At 45.7% G+C, this 22,196-nt stretch overlaps 2 protein-coding genes and 1 pseudogene across 17 annotated transcripts; 1 reads left to right on the top strand and 2 right to left on the bottom strand.

Moving 5' to 3' along the window:
- Window positions 1-32: 32 nt before the first annotated feature.
- On the bottom strand, window positions 33-14,950 carry LOC127924678 (39S ribosomal protein L46, mitochondrial-like; annotated as a pseudogene).
- On the bottom strand, window positions 2,514-6,006 carry LOC127924677 (sex-determining region Y protein-like). 16 transcript variants are annotated; one of them, XM_052509394.1, is made up of 6 exons: window positions 5,173-6,006; window positions 4,847-4,918; window positions 4,198-4,449; window positions 3,943-4,014; window positions 3,330-3,366; window positions 3,188-3,257 (listed from the first exon to the last, which is right to left on the bottom strand). In XM_052509394.1, the coding sequence occupies exons 1-6, from the start codon at window positions 5,829-5,831 to the stop codon at window positions 3,204-3,206; spliced, it is 1,146 nt and encodes a 381-aa protein (XP_052365354.1). In that variant the 5' UTR covers window positions 5,832-6,006; the 3' UTR covers window positions 3,188-3,203. The 16 variants fall into 16 exon arrangements, 9 of the variants coding, with proteins under 9 accessions (XP_052365353.1, XP_052365351.1, XP_052365358.1 ...); XM_052509392.1 differs by having other exon boundaries at window positions 3,691-4,014; XM_052509393.1 differs by lacking the exons at window positions 3,188-3,257; window positions 3,943-4,014 and adding an exon at window positions 2,781-3,076 and having other exon boundaries at window positions 4,126-4,449.
- Window positions 14,951-16,206: 1,256 nt separating the features above from the next.
- Window positions 16,207-21,637, top strand: LOC127924679 (28S ribosomal protein S11, mitochondrial-like). Its single transcript, XM_052509400.1, has 5 exons — window positions 16,207-16,255; window positions 17,253-17,415; window positions 20,943-21,041; window positions 21,181-21,310; window positions 21,503-21,637. Exons 1-5 carry the CDS (start codon window positions 16,207-16,209, stop codon window positions 21,623-21,625), a joined length of 564 nt encoding a protein of 187 aa, XP_052365360.1. The 3' UTR covers window positions 21,626-21,637.
- Window positions 21,638-22,196: the final 559 nt, after the last annotated feature.

Below are 22,196 nucleotides of genomic sequence, written 5' to 3' on the forward strand. Positions count from 1 at the left end.
TCCGCTCCGCGGTCAACCTTCTCCATCAGCTCTCATCCGTCTTCCACCCACAGGAAAGGTTCTTTCTGATTGGCTGAACCAGCGGACAGGAAAGGTTCTTTCTGATTGGCTGAACCTGCAGACAGTTCTTTCTTCACCCACAGGAAAGGTTCTTTCTGATTGGCTGAACCAGCGGACAGGAAAGGTTCTTTCTGATTGGCTGAACCCGCAGACAGGAAAGGTTCTTTCTGATTGGCTGAACCAGCGGACAGGAGAGCTTTGAAAAAGAAGACCTTGGCTCCCACGCAGCGCTCTGTCCGGACCTCTTTGGGGAATGTGTACCTGTACACTCCACAGGGGTGTTGCCAAGGAACGTAGCCTTGAAATCAGCCTCTGGAACCAAGAACAAACGTGGCGTTAGAACGGAGAACACAGAATTTAGAGTCTTTACTGATGTACTAGTGCAGTGTTCAGGTGAAGGGCTCTATCAAGATACAGAACTAGAATAGTTAGATATAGAGCCCTGATCAATAATATTGCATAGATCTCCTGCTCAAGCACGTGCCGTGTAGATATTTCTGGAACCTTCCAGAGTCCAGCACTAGAAAAGGTGTTGGAAACCTGATGGAAATGTCTGACAGAGGAAACACTGCATCCCCCAAATTGTCCCCCTAATTCAGAGCACTACTTTTGACCAGGGCCTGTAAAGTAGTGCACTAGATAGGGCTCCAGTACCACCACACAGCTGACCTGGCAGGCTGCTGAGGCCTCTCTCTGCTGTCTGTCGGAGAGTCTCCCCTGCCTCCCACTGGGCCTGAGGGAGCAGCCAGATGGTCTCTTTACCGACAGTCTGCTGGACCAGCAGGACCAGGCTGTCTCCTAGACACCTCTCCACTGAGCCCAGTGGTGTCCCACCTACATCTGAAACACAGAGTTACAGGTCAGTTTGACAGTCTGTTAGTCTCCACCTGTTGTTTATGAAGCATTTCACTGTTAGTCTCCACCTGTTGGTCATGAAGCATTTCACTGTTAGTCTCCACCTGTTGGTCATGAAGCATTTCACTGTTAGTCTCCACCTGTTGGTCATGAAGCATTTCACTGTTAGTCTCCACCTGTTGCTCATGAAGCATTTCACTGTTAGTCTCCACCTGTTGCTATGAAGCATTTCACTGTTAGTCTCCACCTGTTGGTCATGAAGCATTTCACTGTTAGTCTCCACCTGTTGGTCATGAAGCATTTCACTGTTAGTCTCCACCTGTTGGTCATGAAGCATTTCACTGTTAGTCTCCACCTGTTGTTCATGAAGCATTTCACTGTTAGTCTCCACCTGTTGGTCATGAAGCATTTCACTGTTAGTCTCCACCTGTTGGTCATGAAGCATTTCACTGTTAGTCTCCACCTGTTGTTTATGAAGCATTTCACTGTTAGTCTCCACCTGTTGTCCATGAAGCATTTCACTGTTAGTCTCCACCTGTTGCTCATGAAGCATTTCACTGTTAGTCTCCACCTGTTGCTCATGAAGCATTTCACTGTTAGTCTCCACCTGTTGCTCATGAAGCATTTCACTGTTAGTCTCCACCTGTTGGTCATGAAGCATTTCACTGTTAGTCTCCACCTGTTGTTTATGAAGCATTTCACTGTTAGTCTCCACCTGTTGTTCATGAAGCATTTCACTGGTTAGTCTCCACCTGTTGGTCATGAAGCATTTCACTGTTAGTCTCCACCTGTTGCTCATGAAGCATTTCACTGGTTAGTCTCCACCTGTTGGTCATGAAGCATTTCACTGTTAGTCTCCACCTGTTGGTCATGAAGCATTTCACTGTTAGTCTCCACCTGTTGGTCATGAAGCATTTCACTGTTAGTCTCCACCTGTTGCTCATGAAGCATTTCACTGGTTAGTCTCCACCTGTTGGTCATGAAGCATTTCACTGTTAGTCTCCACCTGTTGGTCATGAAGCATTTCACTGTTAGTCTCCACCTGTTGGTCATGAAGCATTTCACTGTTAGTCTCCACCTGTTGGTCATGAAGCATTTCACTGTTAGTCTCCACCTGTTGGTCATGAAGCATTTCACTGTTAGTCTCCACCTGTTGGTCATGAAGCATTTCACTGTTAGTCTCCACCTGTTGGTCATGAAGCATTTCACTGTTAGTCTCCACCTGTTGGTCATGAAGCATTTCACTGTTAGTCTCCACCTGTTGGTCATGAAGCATTTCACTGTTAGTCTCCACCTGTTGGTCATGAAGCATTTCACTGTTAGTCTCCACCTGTTGCTCATGAAGCATGTCACTGTTAGTCTCCACCTGTTGGTCATGAAGCATTTCACTGTTAGTCTCCACCTGTTGGTCATGAAGCATTTCACTGTTAGTCTCCACCTGTTGGTCATGAAGCATTTCACTGTTAGTCTCCACCTGTTGGTCATGAAGCATTTCACTGTTAGTCTCCACCTGTTGTTCATGAAGCATTTCACTGTTAGTCTCCACCTGTTGGTCATGAAGCATTTCACTGTTAGTCTCCACCTGTTGGTCATGAAGCATTTCACTGTTAGTCTCCACCTGTTGGTCATGAAGCATTTCACTGTTAGTCTCCACCTGTTGGTCATGAAGCATTTCACTGTTAGTCTCCACCTGTTGGTCATGAAGCATTTCACTGTTAGTCTCCACCTGTTGTTTATGAAGCATTTCACTGTTAGTCTCCACCTGTTGGTCATGAAGCATTTCACTGTTAGTCTCCACCTGTTGTTCATGAAGCATTTCACTGTTAGTCTCCACCTGTTGTTTATGAAGCATTTCACTGTTAGTCTACTACACCTGTTGGTCATGAAGCATTTCACTGTTAGTCTCCACCTGTTGGTCATGAAGCATTTCACTGTTAGTCTCCACCTGTTGGTCATGAAGCATTTCACTGTTAGTCTCCACCTGTTGGTCATGAAGCATTTCACTGTTAGTCTCCACCTGTTGGTCATGAAGCATTTCACTGTTAGTCTCCACCTGTTGGTCATGAAGCATTTCACTGTTAGTCTCCACCTGTTGTTCATGAAGCATGTCACTGTTAGTCTCCACCTGTTGTTCATGAAGCATTTCACTGTTAGTCTCCACCTGTTGGTCATGAAGCATTTCACTGTTAGTCTCCACCTGTTGTTTATGAAGCATTTCACTGTTAGTCTCCACCTGTTGTTTATGAAGCATTTCACTGTTAGTCTCCACCTATTGTTCATGAAGCATTTCACTGGTTAGTCTCCACCTGTTGTTCATGAAGCATTTCACTGTTAGTCTCCACCTGTTGGTCATGAAGCATTTCACTGTTAGTCTCCACCTGTTGGTCATGAAGCATTTCACTGTTAGTCTCCACCTGTTGGTCATGAAGCATTTCACTGGTTAGTCTCCACCTGTTGGTCATGAAGCATTTCACTGTTAGTCTCCACCTGTTGGTCATGAAGCATTTCACTGTTAGTCTCCACCTGTTGGTCATGAAGCATTTCACTGTTAGTCTCCACCTGTTGGTCATGAAGCATTTCACTGTTAGTCTCCACCTGTTGTTCATGAAGCATGTCACTGTTAGTCTCCACCTGTTGGTCATGAAGCATTTCACTGTTAGTCTCCACCTGTTGGTCATGAAGCATTTCACTGTTAGTCTCCACCTGTTGGTCATGAAGCATTTCACTGTTAGTCTCCACCTGTTGGTCATGAAGCATTTCACTGTTAGTCTCCACCTGTTGTTCATGAAGCATTTCACTGTTAGTCTCCACCTGTTGGTCATGAAGCATTTCACTGTTAGTCTCCACCTGTTGGTCATGAAGCATTTCAATGTTAGTCTCCACCTGTTGGTCATGAAGCATTTCACTGTTAGTCTCCACCTGTTGTTTATGAAGCATTTCACTGTTAGTCTCCACCTGTTGGTCATGAAGCATTTCACTGTTAGTCTCCACCTGTTGTTTATGAAGCATTTCACTGTTAGTCTCCACCTGTTGTTCATGAAGCATTTCACTGTTAGTCTCCACCTGTTGTTCATGAAGCATTTCACTGTTAGTCTCCACCTGTTGTTTATGAAGCATTTCACTGTTAGTCTACTACACCTATTGGTCATGAAGCATTTCACTGTTAGTCTCCACCTGTTGGTCATGAAGCATTTCACTGTTAGTCTCCACCTGTTGGTCATGAAGCATTTCACTGTTAGTCTCCACCTGTTGGTCATGAAGCATTTCACTGTTAGTCTCCACCTGTTGTTCATGAAGCATTTCACTGTTAGTCTCCACCTGTTGCTCATGAAGCATTTCACTGTTAGTCTCCACCTGTTGGTCATGAAGCATTTCACTGTTAGTCTCCACCTGTTGGTCATGAAGCATTTCACTGTTAGTCTCCACCTGTTGGTCATGAAGCATTTCACTGTTAGTCTCCACCTGTTGGTCATGAAGCATTTCACTGTTAGTCTCCACCTGTTGTTTATGAAGCATTTCACTGTTAGTCTCCACCTGTTGGTCATGAAGCATTTCACTGTTAGTCTCCACCTGTTGTTCATGAAGCATTTCACTGTTAGTCTCCACCTGTTGTTCATGAAGCATGTCACTGTTAGTCTCCACCTGTTGGTCATGAAGCATTTCACTGTTAGTCTCCACCTGTTGGTCATGAAGCATTTCACTGTTAGTCTCCACCTGTTGGTCATGAAGCATTTCACTGTTAGTCTCCACCTGTTGGTCATGAAGCATTTCACTGTTAGTCTCCACCTGTTGGTCATGAAGCATTTCACTGTTAGTCTCCACCTGTTGTTCATGAAGCATGTCACTGTTAGTCTCCACCTGTTGGTCATGAAGCATTTCACTGGTTAGTCTCCACCTGTTGGTCATGAAGCATTTCACTGTTAGTCTCCACCTGTTGTTTATGAAGCATGTCACTGTTAGTCTCCACCTGTTGTTTATGAAGCATTTCACTGTTAGTCTCCACCTATTGTTCATGAAGCATTTCACTGTTAGTCTCCACCTATTGTTCATGAAGCATTTCACTGTTAGTCTCCACCTGTTGGTCATGAAGCATTTCACTGTTAGTCTCCACCTGTTGGTCATGAAGCATGTCACTGTTAGTCTCCACCTGTTGGTCATGAAGCATTTCACTGGTTAGTCTCCACCTGTTGGTCATGAAGCATTTCACTGGTTAGTCTCCACCTGTTGGTCATGAAGCATTTCACTGTTAGTCTCCACCTGTTGTTTATGAAGCATGTCACTGTTAGTCTCCACCTGTTGTTTATGAAGCATTTCACTGTTAGTCTCCACCTATTGTTCATGAAGCATTTCACTGTTAGTCTCCACCTGTTGGTCATGAAGCATGTCACTGTTAGTCTCCACCTGTTGGTCATGAAGCATTTCACTGTTAGTCTCCACCTGTTGTTCATGAAGCATTTCACTGTTAGTCTCCACCTGTTGGTCATGAAGCATGTCACTGTTAGTCTCCACCTGTTGTTTATGAAGCATTTCACTGTTAGTCTCCACCTGTTGTTCATGAAGCATTTCACTGTTAGTCTCCACCTGTTGGTCATGAAGCATGTCACTGTTAGTCTCCACCTGTTGTTCATGAAGCATTTCACTGTTAGTCTCCACCTGTTGGTCATGAAGCATTTCACTGTTAGTCTCCACCTGTTGTTTATGAAGCATGTCACTGTTAGTCTCCACCTGTTGGTCATGAAGCATTTCACTGTTAGTCTCCACCTATTGTTCATGAAGCATTTCACTGTTAGTCTCCACCTGTTGGTCATGAAGCATTTCACTGTTAGTCTCCACCTGTTGCTCATGAAGCATTTCACTGTTAGTCTCCACCTGTTGGTCATGAAGCATTTCACTGTTAGTCTCCACCTGTTGGTCATTTTTTTTATATTTTTTTTTTTATTTCACCTTTATTTAACCAGGTAGGCTAGTTGAGAACAAGTTCTCATTTGCAACTGCGACCTGGCCAAGATAAAGCATAGCAGTGTGAACAGACAACACAGAGTTACACATGGAGTAAACAATTAGCAAGTCAATAACACAGTAGAAAAAAATGGGCAGTCTATATACAATGTGTGCAAAAGGCATGAGGAGGTAGGCGAATAATACAATTTTGCAGATTAACACTGGAGTGATAAATGATCAGATGGGCATGTACAGGTAGAGATATTGGTGTGCAAAAGAGCAGAAAAGTAAATAAATAAAAACAGTATAAAAACAGTATGGGAATGAGGTAGGTGAAAAAGGGTGAGCTATTTACCTATAGACTATGTACAGCTGCAGCGATCGGTTAGCTGCTCGGATAGCTGATGTTTGAAGTTGGTGAGGAGATAAAAGTCTCCAACTTCAGCGATTTTTGCAATTCGTTCCAGTCACAGGCAGCAGAGTACTGGAATGAAAGGCGGCCAAATGAGGTGTTGGCTTTAGGGATGATCAGTGAGATACACCTGCTGGAGCGCGTGCTACGGATGGGTGTTGCCATCGTGACCAGTGAACTGAGATAAGGCGGAGCTTTACCTAGCATGGACTTGTAAATGACCTGGAGCCAGTTGGTCTGGCGACGAATATGTAGTGAGGGCCAGCCGACTAGAGCATACAAGTCGCAGTGGTGGGTGGTATAAGGTGCTTTAGTGACAAAACGGATGGCACTGTGATAGACTGCATCCAGTTTGCTGAGTAGAGTGTTGGAAGCCATTTTGTAGATGACATCGCCAGTCGAGGATCGGTAGGATAGTCAGTTTTACTAGGTAAGCTTGGCAGCGTGAGTGAAGGAGGCTTTGTTGCGGAATAGAAAGCCGACTCTGGATTTGATTTTTGATTGGAGATGTTTGATGTGAGTCTGGAAGGAGAGTTTGCAGTCTAGCCAGACACCTAGGTACTTATAGATGTCCACATATTCAAGGTTGGAACCATCCAGGGTGGTGATGCTAGTCGGGCATGCGGGTGCAGGCAGCGATCGGTTGAAAAGCATGCATTTGGTTTTACTCGCGTTTAAGAGCAGTTGGAGGCCACGGAAGGAGTGCTGTATGGCATTGAAGCTCGTTTGGAGGTTTGATAGCACAGTGTCCAATGACGGGCCGAAAGTATATAGAATGGTGTCGTCTGCCTAGAGGTGGATCAGGGAATCGCCCGCAGCAAGAGCAACATCATTGATATATACAGAGAAAAGAGTCGGCCCGAGGTGAACCCTGTGGCACCCCCATAGAGACTGCCAGAGGACCGGACAGCATGCCCTCTGATTTGACACACTGAACTCTGTCTGCAAAGTAATTGGTGAACCAGGCAAGGCAGTCATCCGAAAAACCGAGGCTGTTGAGTCTGCCGATAAGAATTTGGTGATTGACAGAGTCGAAAGCCTTGGCGAGGTCGATGAAGACGGCTGCACAGTACTGTCTTTTATCGATGGCGGTTATGATATCATTTAGTACCTTGAGTGTGGCTGAGGTGCACCCGTGACCGGCTCGGAAACCAGATTGCACAGCGGAGAAGGTACGGTGGGATTCGAGATGGTCAGTGACCTGTTTGTTGACTTGGCTTTCGAAGCCTTAGATAGGCAGGGCAGGATGGATATAGGTCTATAGCAGTTTGGGTCCAGGGTGTCTCCTCCTTTGAAGAGGGGGATGACTGCGGCAGCTTTCAATCCTTGGGGATCTCAGACGATATGAAAGAGAGGTTGAACAGGCTGGTAATAGGGGTTGCGACAATGGCGGCAGATAGTTTCAGAAATAGCGGGTCCAGATTGTCAAGCCCAGCTGATTTGTACGGGTCCAGGTTTTGCAGCTCTTTCAGAACATCTGCTATCTGGATTTGGGTAAAGGAGAATCTGGAGAGGCTTGGGTGAGGAACACGGGGGGCGGAGCTGTTGGCCGAGGTTGGAGTAGCCAGGCGGAAGGCATGGCCAGCCGTTGAGAAGTGCTTATTGAAGTTTTCGATAATCATGGATTTATCGGTGGAGACCGTGTTTCCTAGCCTCAGTGCAGTGGGCAGCTGGGAGGAGGTGCTCTTGTTCTCCATGGACTTCACAGTGTCCCAGAACATTTTGGAGTTGGAGCTACAGGATGCAAACTTTGCCTGAAGAAGCTGGCCTTAGCTTTCCTGACTGACCGTGTATTGGTTCCTGACTTCCCTGAACAGTTGCATATCACGGGGGCTATTCGATGCATTGCAGTCCGCCACAGGATGTTTTTGTGCTGGTCGAGGGCAGTCAGGTCTGGAGTGAACCAAGGGCTGTATCTGTTCTTGGTTCTGCATTTTTTGAACGGAGCATGCTTATCCAAAATGGTGAGGAAGTTACTTTTAAAGAATGACCAGGCATCCTCAACTGACGGGATGAGGTCAATGTCCTTCCAGGATACACGGGCCAGGTCGATTAGAAAGGCCTGCTCACAGAAGTGTTTTAGGGATTTGACAGTGATGAGGGGTGGTCGTTTGACTGCGGCTCGTGGCGGATACAGGCGATGAGGCAGTGATCGCTGAGATCCTGGTTGAAGACAGCGGAGGTATATTTGGAGGGCCAGTTGGTCAGGATGACGTCTATGAGGGTGCCCTTGTTTACAGAGTTAGGGTTGTACCTGGTGGGTTCCTTGATGATTTGCGTGAGATTGAGGGCATCTAGCTTAGATTGTAGGACTGCCGGGGTGTTAAGCATATCCCAGTTTAGGTCACCTAACAGGACAAACTCTGAAGCTAGATGGGGGCGATCAATTCACAAATGGTGTCCAGGGCACAGCTGGGAGCTGACGGGGTCGGTAGCAGGCGGCAACAGTGAGAGACTTGTTTCTGGAGAGAGTAATTTTCAAAATTAGTAGTTCAAACTGTTTGGGTATGGACCTGGAAAGTATGACATTACTTTGCAGGCTATCTCTGCAGTAGACTGCGACTCCGCCCCCTTTGGCAGTTCTATCTTGACGGAAGATGTTATAGTTGGGTATGGAAATCTCTGAATTTTGGTGGCCTTCCTGAGCCAGGATTCAGACACGGCAAGGACATCAGGGTTAGCAGAGTGTGCTAAAGCAGTGAGTAAAACAAACTTAGGGAGGAGGCTTCTGATGTTGACATGCATAAAACCAAGACTTTTCGATCACAGAAGTCAACAAATGAGGGTACCTGGGGACATGCAGGGCCTGGGTTTACCTCCACATCACCCGCGGAACAGAGAAGGAGTAGTATGAGGGTGCGGCTAAAGGCTATCAAAACTGGTCGCCTAGAGCGTTGGGGGCAGAGGATAAGAGGAGCAGGTTTCTGGGCATGGTAGAATATATTCAGGGCATAATCAGACAGGGGTATGGTGGGGTGCGGGTCAGCGGAGGTAAGCCCAGGCACTGGGTGATGATGAGAGAGGTTGTATCTCTGGACATGCTGGTTGTAATGGGTGAGGTCACCGCATGTGTGGGGGTGGGACAAAGGAGGTAACAGGGGTATGCAGAGTGGATCTAGGGGCTCCATTGTGAACTAAAACAATGATAACTAACCTGAACAACAGTATACAAGGCATATTGACATTTGGGAGAGACATACAGCGAGGCATACAGTAATCACAGGTGTTGAATTGGGAAAGCTAGCTAAAAACAGTAGGCGAGGCTAATCAGCTAGCACAAAAAACAGCAGGTAAAAAGGCGTTGACTAGGCAACTGGGTCGACAGATAAAACAAACAAGCAGAATGGAGTACCGTGATTAATGGACAGTCCAGCGTGCGTCAGCTATGTAGCCAAGAGATCAGTGTCCAGGGGGAAGCATGTCACTGTTAGTCTCCACCTGTTGGTCATGAAGCATGTCACTGTTAGTCTCCACCTGTTGGTCATGAAGCATGTCACTGTTAGTCTCCACCTGTTGGTCATGAAGCATGTCACTGTTAGTCTCCACCTGTTGGTCATGAAGCATGTCACTGTTAGTCTCCACCTGTTGGTCATGAAGCATGTCACTGTTAGTCTCCACCTGTTGGTCATGAAGCATGTCACTGTTAGTCTCCACCTGTTGCTCATGAAGCATTTCACTGGTTAGTCTCCACCTATTGGTCATGAAGCATTTCACTGTTAGTCTCCACCTGTTGGTCATGAAGCATTTCACTGGTTAGTCTCCACCTATTGGTCATGAAGCATTTCACTGTTAGTCTCCACCTGTTGGTCATGAAGCACGTGACCAATAAAATGTGATTTATTATTTGATTTGTTCCTAATGTTTTGTCGAGTCAGTGCATAGGGAATAGGGTGCCATGAAGGACAACCTCTCTGACTCCTACCTCTGTCTCTGAGAGCAGGTTGGAAGTGTTTGAGTTTCTGTTCCCAGGTGTCCTCCTGGTCCTGAGCGGTGATGGTCTCCTGGCCGCCGTAGTCCGCCTCCTCCTCATCTGAATCGTAGTTGTCTGCCTGTTTACGAGTCATACGTTCTGAGTCCTCAAGGAGCCTCTGTTCATGATCCGACAGCAAGCTTCTCTCCAGCTCCATCTGGGATTAGGATATCACAGAGACGTCAGTACTGGGATTAGGATATCACAGAGACGTCAGTACTGGGATTAGGATATCACAGAGACGTCAGTACTGGGATTAGGATATCACAGAGACGTCAGTACTGGGATTAGGATATCACAGAGACGTCAGTACTGGGATTAGGATATCACAGAGACGTCAGTACTGGGATTAGGATATCACAGAGACGTCAGTAGTGGGATTAGGATATCACAGAGACGTCAGTACTGGGATTAGGATATCACAGAGACGTCAGTACTGGGATTAGGATATCACAGAGACGTCAGTACTGGGATTAGGATATCACAGAGACGTCAGTACTGGGATTAGGTACGTCAGTACTGGGATTAGGATATCACAGAGACGTCACCCTCTGGCCCCTAGGATATCACAGAGACGTCACCCTCTCAACCCCTAGGATATACCCTCTCAACCCCTAGGATATCACAGTACCCTCTCAACCCCTAGGATATCACAGAGACGTCACCCTCTCAACCCCTAGGATATCACAGAGACGTCACCCTCTCAACCCCTAGGATATCACAGAGACCCTCTCAACCCCTAGGATATCACAGAGACCCTCTCAACCCCTAGGATATCACAGAGACCCTCTCAACCCCTAGGATATCACAGAGACCCTCTCAACCCCTAGGATATCACAGAGACGTCACCCTCTCAACCCCTAGGATATCACAGAGACGTCAGCCTCTCAACCCCTAGGATATCACAGAGACGTCAGCCTCTCAACCCCTAGGATATCACAGAGACGTCAGTACTGGGATTAGGATATCACAGAGACGTCAGTACTGGGATTAGGATATCACAGAGACGTCACCCTCTCAACCCCTAGGATATCACAGAGACCCTCTCAACCCCTAGGATATCACAGAGACGTCACCCTCTCAACCCCTAGGATATCACAGAGACGTCACCCTCTCAACCCCTAGGATATCACAGAGACGTCAGTACTGGGATTAGGATATCACAGAGACGTCAGTACTCAGCCCCTAGGATATCACAGAGACGTCACCCTCTCAACCCCTAGGATATCACAGAGACGCACCTCTCAACCCCTAGGATATCACAGAGACGTCACCCTCTCAACCCCTAGGATATCACAGAGACGTATCAGCCTCTCAACCCCTAGGATATCACAGAGACGACCCTCTCAACCCCTAGGATATCACAGAGACCCTCTCAACCCCTAGGATATCACAGAGACGTCACCCTCTCAACCCTAGGATATCACAGAGACATCACCCTCTCAACCCCCTAGGATATCACAGAGACGTCACCCTCTCAAACCCTAGGATATCACAGAGACGTCACCCTCTCAACCCCTAGGATATCACAGAGACGTCACCCTCTCAACCCCTAGGATATCACAGAGACGATCACCCTCTCAACCCCTAGGATATCACAGGGCGTCACCCTCTCAACCCCTAGGATATCACAGAGACGTCACCCTCTCAACCCTAGACAACTAGACACCAGCCTATCACTAGACACCAATATCACTAGACTACCTAGCCTAGACACCAACATCACAGACACCAATATCACAGACACCCTCTCAACAGTCACTAGACACCAACATCACTAGACACCAACATCACTAGACACCAACATCACTAGACACCAACATCACTAAACACCAATCATCACTAGACCCTTTCACTGATGATCTACAGCTAGACACCAACATCACTAGACACCAGTTGATATCACAGACACCAACATCTCTAGACACCTAACATCACTAGACACCAACATCACTAGACACCAACATCACTAGACACCTAGCCTCTCTACACTAGGATCACTAGACACCAACATCACTAGACACCAACATCACTAGACACCAACATCACTAGACACCTAGCCTACAGGATATCACACAAACATCACCCTAGACACCAACATCACTAGACACCAACAAACATCACTAGACACCAACATCACTAGACACCAGGACATCACAGACACCATCACACCCTACATCACTAGACACCAGGATATCACTAGACACCAACATCACTAACCCCTAGGATATCACAGACACGTCACACCACTAGACACCAACATCACTAGACACCAACATCACTAGACACCTAGCCTACAGCTAGACACCAACATCACTACACACCAACATCACTAGACACAAGTCAACCTCACTAGACACCAATATCACTAGACACCTACCCTCACTAGACACCTAGGACTATCACAGACACCAACATCACTAGACACCTCGGATATCAGCTAGACACCAACATCACTAGACACCTAGCCTACAGCTAGACACCAACATCACTAGACACCAACATCACTAGACACCTCGCCTAGACAGCTCAGACACCAATATCACTAGACACCAACATCACTAGACACCAACATCACAAGACACCCCCTACAGCTAGACACCAGGATATCACTAGACACCAACATCACTAGACACCTAGCCTACAACAGAGACGTCACACCTCATCAAGACACCAGTTGATATCACCACACCAACATCACTAGACACCAACATCACTAGAGCCTACAGCTAGACACCCTCTCATCACTAGACACCAGGGATCACTAGACACCAACATCACTAGACACCAGCCTACAGCTAGACACCAACATCACTAGACACCAATATCACTAGACACATCCTAGCCCAACATCACTAGACACCAACATCACTAGACACCAACATCACTTGCCTGGACACCTAGCCTTCACTAGACACCAACATCTCACTAGACACCAACATCACTAGACACCAACATCACTAGACACCAACATCACTAGACACCAACTCACTAGACACCAACATCACTAGACACCAACATCACTAGACACCAACATCACTACACACCAACATCACTAGACACCAACATCACTAGACACCAACATCACTAGACACCAACATCACTAGACAGCCACAGCTAGACACCATCACTAGACACCAACATCACTAGACACCAACATCACTATGACACCTAGGCCTACAGCTAGACTCACTAGAAGCATTTCACTAGACACCTACATCATTTTAGGTTCACCTGCCTCAGCTAGACACCTGAACAGTCTTAATATTTTAGTTCTTTTTCACTAGACACCATACATCACTAGACACCAACAGTCACTAGACACCTAGCCTACAGCTGAGACATTCATGGTTGACACCAACATCGTCAACTCAAGCAAAGTTCACTAGCACCTGCACATCCACTAGACACGGTCAAAATCACTAGACACCAACATCACTAGACACCTTGTAACGCCAGGGTAGTGGGTTCGAACAGGATCACTAGACACCCATCACTAGACACCAACATCACTAGACACCAATATCACTAGACACCAACATCACTAGACACCAACATCACTAGACACCAACATCACTAGACACCAACATCACTAGACACCAACATCACTAGTTTTGTAATAAATTGCCGTACAGGGCCAAATCTATCCAACAGGGCGCTGCCATCTTGATTTATCACCCACAATCCTCTATGCCAGATGAGGAAATGAAGATAAATGTCGTTAGGCCATTGAAACATAATATAGTTACTAAAAAAAAGTTTTGCATAAGATTTTAGCAAAATATTTTCTAATAGGCCTTATTTTAGGTTCATGTGGGCTCAGGACTGTTTACAATCATTAAATGTTAGGTTCACTGAATATATGTTTTTAGCCACACTGTTATGCCTAGACTGGCTAAGACCATCCAATTTAGTTGATCTTTTATCATGCTGTGCACTATTCCTATGGGTGTCACTAAGATGTAACCCACTACCCTGGGCGTTACTAGCGCCATGTCTCAACTGAGCTGCCAACAGCTGGTTTTTTTTTCGTTTTTATACGAATCCCATGCATGCAATTGACAGATTTTTTTTTAAGTCTTGTAGAAGTTGATTGGCTACATTTCATTCAACCTTGAATATGTGTTCGTGCAAGGCTTGAAGCAAAGACCTGCATTGGCCTGTTGTCACAGATCACGCTCTCCACTTCAGGACCACTGGTCAGCAAACCAGTTGCTTTCTTTGACTAGTGTTCCTTCTGAAGTTAGCTCAGTTGGTCAGAGCATGGCCTGTAACGCCAGGGTAGTGGGTTCGATTCCCGGGACCACCCATACGTAGAATGTATGTTCACACATGACTGTAAGTCGCTTTGGATAAAAGCGTCTGCTAAATGGCATTATATATTATTATATATTACTAGTGACTCACTAGATGATCTGACAAGTGAATGGAAACGCATTTATTTACCTGATGCATGAGCTCGTTGATTTATCAACACTCGGGTTCCGCTCCTGTGATATGACAGGCAGCCTCTGGAGACTGTCACCGCCCCGTACAGCTTCCATTTGGCGACGCGACGCTTTCCGTTTTACTAGATGATCTGAGTCGCAGCTTACAAGCGGAACCGAGAGAGTTGATTTGACGAACTCCTGTATGTTTTAGCCCCGTCCGTCTGACGTTTGTATCTAAATTGCCGTAAAGGGCGATTGATTTATCGAGCAGGGCGCTGCCATCTTGATTCTCCAGTTTCCACCCTACAATCCTCTGCGAAGAAGGGAGAGATTATGCTATAAGGAAAAAGGGGTAGAGGAAATGAAGATAAATGTCGTTTGAAATGTAAAATATATAACATTGAGATCATTCTAGATGAACATAGTTTTTTATTGATCTTAGATACATTTAGTGTAGAAATAAAAAAGTTCTATTCATAAGTTTTAGAACAAAATAGTTTCTAACTGTCTCAACATCCCCAGTTATTTATCAATGTACTATTCCAGTTCACTAGTCATACTAAATGGCTCGTTACTAGTTACTACAATCACAAAGTCAAACCAGTTGATTTATCTACAATATTCCTTCTTAAAATATGTTACTTTTTAAACCTAGCCACACTGCTAGATGTCTGCCTATCATGAACCAGTTGATTTACCAAAAAACACATTTATGTTATTCCTGTTCATCTTTAGATGATCTGCCCAGTTTTGACTTTGTGACTGTGCTGTTGATTTAAACACTATTCAATGTTCACTAGATGTTGTTGTGTAACTGCAAGTTGACTTGTTGGTTTCTAGTAGCTAATTCATATTAGCTAATCATGTATAAGTTAAACTGTATATTATCTAAGTCTGTCGGTTGATTTATCAACACTATTCCCTGTTCACTAGAGTGCCTGCCAACAGGTTGCTGGTTCTCAATGAAGGAGGCGCAATGTAAGTATCTCTTTTTTTACTAGAAATCCCTGCATGCAATTGACAGATAGATAGATATTGATTTACGACGCTAGTTGTAGTCTAGTACTTTAAACTAGACAAAGACCTTTGCCGATTTAAGTATACTGCCAGTTTGCTACATTTCATTCAACCTATCAGCTACCTTGTTATCTATCTATACCAAACAAAATTATAAACGCAACATGATTTTACTGAGTTACAGTTCATATAAGGAAAATAGTTAATTTGGAACACATGAACTATTCCTAATCTACTAGGATCAGGGGTGCAGTTTATTCTTTTTAAATAAATTGGTTGTGCAGTGCAATCACGCTGTTCCTGTGATGGCAATTACACTGTCCTAGATCCCATCTGGACAAGAGGACTATCCATGTAAGAATGCTGTTCTTTTTGACTATAGCTCAGCATTCAACATTCCCATAGTACCCTGAACCCAGTTGATTTATCAAGCTAATCGTTAGGCTCCAGGCCCTGGGTCTGAACCCCGTTCCCTGTGCAACTGGGGCCTGGACTTCCTGACGGGCCACCCCTTAGGTGGCATGAAACTCCACCTTGATTCGCTGATCCTCACACAGGGGCCCCACAAGGGTGGGTGCTCAGCCCCCTCCTGTACTCCTGTTCACCCATGACTGTGTGGCCACGCCTCCAACTCAAAAAAGCTTCGTGATATGCCACACCTGTCAGGTGGATTATCTTGGCAAAGAGTTGAAATGCTCACTAACATCTGGGCAGTTACTAGACTGTGAAAAACAAATGTTCACTAGATGATCTGGGCAGTTACTAGACTGGAACCAGTTGATTTATTATTTCAGCAGTTCACTTGTGGTGTTTCTATTCCTGTTCACTAGATGATCTGGGCAGTTACTAGACTGTCTCAACATGAACCAGTTGATTTTTATTCCTGTTCTAGATGATCTGGGCAGTTACTAGACTGTCTGTGAACCAGTTGTTTCAACACTATTCCTGTTCACTAGATGATCTGGGCAGTTACTAGACTGTCTCAACAGTTGAACCTATTCCTGTTGATTTAGTTCAACACTTGATTTATCAACACTATTCCTGGTGTATTCCTGTTCACTAGATGATCTGGGCAGTTTACTGTCTAGACTGTCTCATGACATGAACCAGTTGATTTATCAACACTTGTGGTGATTTTCTATTCCTGTTCACTAGATGATCTGGGCAGTTACTAGACTGTCTCAACATGAACCAGTTGATTTTTATCATGATCTGGGCACTTGTGGTGATTTTCTATTCCTGTTCACTAGATGATCTGGGCAGTTACTAGACTGTCTCAACATGAACCAGTTGATTTATCAACACTTGTGGTGATTTTCTATTCCTGTTCACTAGATGATCTGGGCAGTTACTAGACTGTCTCAACATGAACCAGTTGATTTATCAACACTTGTGGTGTTTCTATTCCTGTTCACTAGATGATCTGGGCAGTTACTAGACTGTCTCAACATGAACCAGTTGATTTATCAACACTTGTGGTGTTTCTATTCCTGTTCACTAGATGATCTGGGCAGTTACTAGACTGTCTCAACATGAACCAGTTGATTTATCAACACTTGTTAGCCAGTTGTGGAACCAGCGGTCTGCAGAGAGCAGTGTGCTGATTGGTTTATTCTCTGTTATAGTTGTGGAACCAGCGGTCTGCAGAGAGCAGTGTCCTCCAGTGCTGTCAGGTTGCAAGAGGATGCCAGTGTCTCAGCCACACCTGGGAATATATCCAAAGACTTCAGGTAACACTAGCTCTGACTAGGTGGCATTCTGCCTTCTCCCTACAGCTCTCAGCCAATCGCTTCGCTCACAACAGGCTCATGTGAGCTACAATCCCAACTCTGTGTCATCAGCGAGAAACAATCCTTCAAAATAAAACAATAGTCCATTTTGCCCAGATCCATCCAGCAAAACTATAATTCAGCTCCACTTCCTGAGTTTCTCTGACACACAGGTGTACAGAGCATTCTAGAGAGGTAATTAACACAGGTAAACAAGCAATGAACCACGGAGATATGGCCTTGTGGGAACACTAACCCTATAAAGATGTGTTGTAATTTTAACCTTTTAGTTAAAAAAATAAGATTTCTCTCTGATTTGAAAGATAAGGTCCATATGACTCCAAAACCGCACTGCAAGCGATGTCTGTTAATGTTCAGAGTCGTACAGAAGACACCTTTACCCAATGACTTATTGGGTATCTGGGGTATTTTAATAGGATCCCTGTATATCAGTACCCACACAATATCCAGGTCAAATAGGGGAGAGGTGTTTTCTTTAGGTTTTAATAGGATCCCTGTATATCAGTACCCACACAATATCCAGGTCAAATAGGGGAGAGGCGTTGTGCCGTGAGGTGAGGTGTTGTGAGGAGAGGTGAGGTGTTGTGAGGTGAGGTGTTGTGAGGAGAGGTGAGGAGAGGTGAGGTGTTGTGAGGAGAGGTGAGGTGTTGTGAGGAGAGGTGAGGTGTTGTGAGGAGAGGTGAGGTGTTGTGAGGAGAGGTGAGGTGTTGTGAGGAGAGGTGAGGTGTTGTGAGGAGAGGTGAGGTGTTGTGAGGAGAGGTGAGGTGAGGAGAGGTGAGGTGTTGTGAGGGAGAGGAGAGGAGAGAGGTGAGGTGTTGTGAGGGGAGAGGTGAGGTGTTGTGAGAGGAGAGGTGAGGTGTTGTGAGGAGAGGTGAGGTGTGTGTGAGAGGAGAGGTGAGGTGTTGTGGGGAGAGGTGAGGTGTTGTGAGGTGTTGTGAGGAGAGGTGTTGTGTTGTGAGGAGAGGTGAGGTGAGGTGAGGTGTTGTGAGGAGGAGGCGTGAGGTGTTGTGAGGAGGTTTGGTGTTGTGAGGAGAGGTGAGGAGAGGTGAGGTGTTGTGAGGAGAGGTGAGGTGTTGTGAGGAGAGGTGAGGTGTTGTGAGGTGTTGTGAGGAGAGGCGTTGTGAGGTGTTGCTTTAGGATTTTTTAAACCCGGTTTGCTGTTCACTTGAGCGATCTCAGATGGGAGCTCAATGCAGTCATGCCTCTATGTAATACTGTACACTTTCTGGAAGTTGTTCTGGATTTGGTGAAAAGACCCCTGGTGGCATGTCTGGTTGGGTAAGTGTGTTCTGGACCTGGGGACTGTGAAAAGACCCCTGGTGGCATGTCTGGTTGGGTAAGTGTGTTCTGGACCTGGGGACTGTGAAAAGACCCCTGGTGGCATGTCTGGTGGGGTACGTGTGTTCTGGACCTGGGGACTGTGAAAAGACCCCTGGTGGCATGTCTGGTTGGGTAAGTGTGTTCTGGACCTGGGGACTGTGAAAAGACCCCTGGTGGCATGTCTGGTTGGGTAAGTGTGTTCTGGACCTGGGGACTGTGAAAAGACCCCTGGTGGCATGTCTGGTTGGGTAAGTGTGTGTGTCAGAGATTTGTGTAAGTTGACTGTGCAAACAATTTGGTATTTAACACTACCGTTTCTTATAATGTTGCAATCAGTCTCTACTTCCAGCCCAGAGAGACTGTATTGATCTTAGCCTTCTGATGACAAGACGTGCCGCTCTGTTCTAGGCCAGCTGCAGCTTCACTAGGTCCTTTGTTGCACCTGACCATATGACTGGACAATAATCACGATAAGATCGAACTAGAGCCTGCAGGACTTGCTTTGCGGCGGGTGGTATCAAAGAATCTGACAGACCTCTCCCCATCTTTACAACCATTGAATCTATATGTTTTGACCATGACAGTTTACACTCTAAGGCAACAACACCCAGTAATTTAGTCTCCTCAACGTGTTTACCAGTTGAGGTATAGTTATGGTGCTGGAGGTGATGGCTGCTGTTTTACAGGCTCCTAACCAACTGGGCTATTTATTTTATTCACATTGTTTGTAACTTATTGTGTACATAATGTTGCTGCTACCGTCTCTTATGACCGAAAAGAGCTCCTGGACATCTGGACAGCGATTACTCACCTCGATCTGGACGCAGAGTTTTTTTTATTTAATGAGTCCGAAGCAAAGGATATACTGCTTTGTCAAGACGAGGCCCAAATCCCCGTCATCAGCGTGATGAAAAGGGGGAGGAGGGCGGGTGCATTCTAAGAATTGGTAGACGAGTAGGTAAACCACGACTCCCCTCCGTATTCATGTCCAACGTGCTCATTGGAAAACAAACTGGGCGATTTTAAGACTCTCCTACCAACGGGACATTAAACAAACTGGGCCATCTACGATTTAAGACTCTCCTACCAACGGGACATTAAACAAACTGGGCCATCTACGATTTAAGACTCTCTTACCAACGGGACATTAAACAAACTGGGCCATCTACGATTTAAGACTCTCTTACCAACGGGACATTAAACAAACTGGGCCATCTACAATTTTAAGACTCTCCTACCAACGGGACATTAAACAAACTGGGCCATCTACGATTTAAGACTCTCCTACCAACGGGACATTAAACAAACTGGGCCATCTACGATGTAAGACTCTCCTACCAACGGGACATTAAACAAACTGGGCCATCTACGATTTAAGACTCTCCTACCAACGGGACATTAAACAAACTGGGCCATCTACGATTTAAGACTCTCCTACCAACGGGACATTAAACAAACTGGGCCATCTATGATTTAAGACTCTCCTACCAACGGGACATTAAACAAACTGGGCCATCTACGATTTAAGACTCTCCTACCAACGGGACATTAAACAAACTGGGCCATCTATGATTTAAGACTCTCCTACCAACGGGACATTAAACAAACTGGGCCATCTACGATTTAAGACTCTCCTACCAACGGGACATTAAACAAACTGGGCGATTTAAGACTCTCTTACCAACGGGACATTAAACAAACTGGGCCATCTACGATTTAAGACTCTCTTACCAACGGGACATTAAACAAACTGGGCCATCTACGATTTAAGACTCTCCTACCAACAGGACATTAAACAAACTGGGCCATCTACGATTTAAGACTCTCCTACCAACGGGACATTAAACAAACTGGGCCATCTACGATTTAAGACTCTCCTACCAACGGGACATTAAACAAACTGGGCCATCTACGATTTAAGACTCTCCTACCAACGGGACATTAAACACACTGGGCCATCTACGATTTAAGACTCTCCTACCAACGGGACATTAAACACACTGGGCCATCTACGATTTTAAGACTCTCCTACCAACGGGACATTAACTAGTAATATCTTATGTTTCACTGAGACGTGTCTACAACAGTCTTTGCTCAATATTATCACGTTTCCAACAGTTTGCCCATGTTTCTTCCTCCTCTCTAAGTCAACTCCCCCCGATGCCTGGCCAGGACAGTGTGCTGAGATGGGCTGGGAAGAAGTACGAGGAGTTGCCAATAGCACATATCAAAGCCACATATAACAAGTAAGCTGAAAGACAGTGATGTGAACAGCTGATATATTAATGTCTCCCTCCAGTACACATGTCCAGGTGATATATTTTAACGTGTCTCCCTCCAGTACACATGTCCAGGTATATATTTTATATTAATGTCCCCCTCCAGTACACATGTCCAGGTGACAGACTGTGAGGGCCAGTTCATGGTCAGAACATCGTGTGGAACCGAGGGGTTCAAGAACGTCAAGAAGTCCACTCCCATCGCTGCTCAGACAGCAGGCATCTCAGCTGCAGCGGTAAGATGAGACCACATGGAAAATATAGATCATGTAGGCGTATAGTTAATAGTTGTAGTCTGGCTGCTACAGACAAGAACACCGAGACATCTGTTCTCCACTAGATGGCACTAGAGCCTAAAACAAACGAACGCAAAAAGATGAATTTGTGTTTCCTGATGAATGGTCCTGTATTCTTCTTCTCCTGGGCAGAAGGCCGCAGCGGTGGGGGTGACGTTTGTCCGCGTGTTGGTGAAAGGTCTGGGTCCTGGACGCTTGGTGAGAACCTTTTTCATGAAATGCAGAATTCATACCGTAGACAAAGTGTTCACATGATGCATCTCCCCCACTCTGAGGTTACCACCCTGTATCCCACTCTGAGGTTACCACCCTGTATCCCCTGAGGTTATCACCCTGTATCACTCTGAGGTTATCACCCTGAGGTTATCCCCCTGTTTAACCCCACTCTGAGGTTATCACCCTGTATCCCACTGTTTTCCCACTCTGAGGTTATCACCCTGTAATCCCACTCTGAGGTTATCACCCTGCATCCCACTCTGAGGTTATCACATCCCACTCTGAGGTTATCACCCTGTATCCCACTCTGAGGTTATCACCCTGCATCCCACTCTGAGGTTATCACCCTGTATCCCACTCTGAGGTTACCACCCTGCATCCCACTCTGAGGTTATCACCCTGTATCCCACTGTTTTATCCACTCTGGGGTTACCACCCTGTATCCCACTCTGAGGTTATCACCCTGTATCCCACTCTGTGTTAACCAGCAGCAGATCCCACCCTGTTATCCCCCTGTGTTAACCAGCAGGCAGACCACCCTGTATCCCACTCTGTATCACCCTGTATCCCACTCAGGTTATCACCCTGTATCCCACTGTGTTAACCAGCA

Source organism: Oncorhynchus keta, unplaced genomic scaffold, assembly GCF_023373465.1.
Source record: "Oncorhynchus keta strain PuntledgeMale-10-30-2019 unplaced genomic scaffold, Oket_V2 Un_contig_4460_pilon_pilon, whole genome shotgun sequence".
Classification (NCBI taxonomy): domain Eukaryota; kingdom Metazoa; phylum Chordata; class Actinopteri; order Salmoniformes; family Salmonidae; genus Oncorhynchus; species Oncorhynchus keta.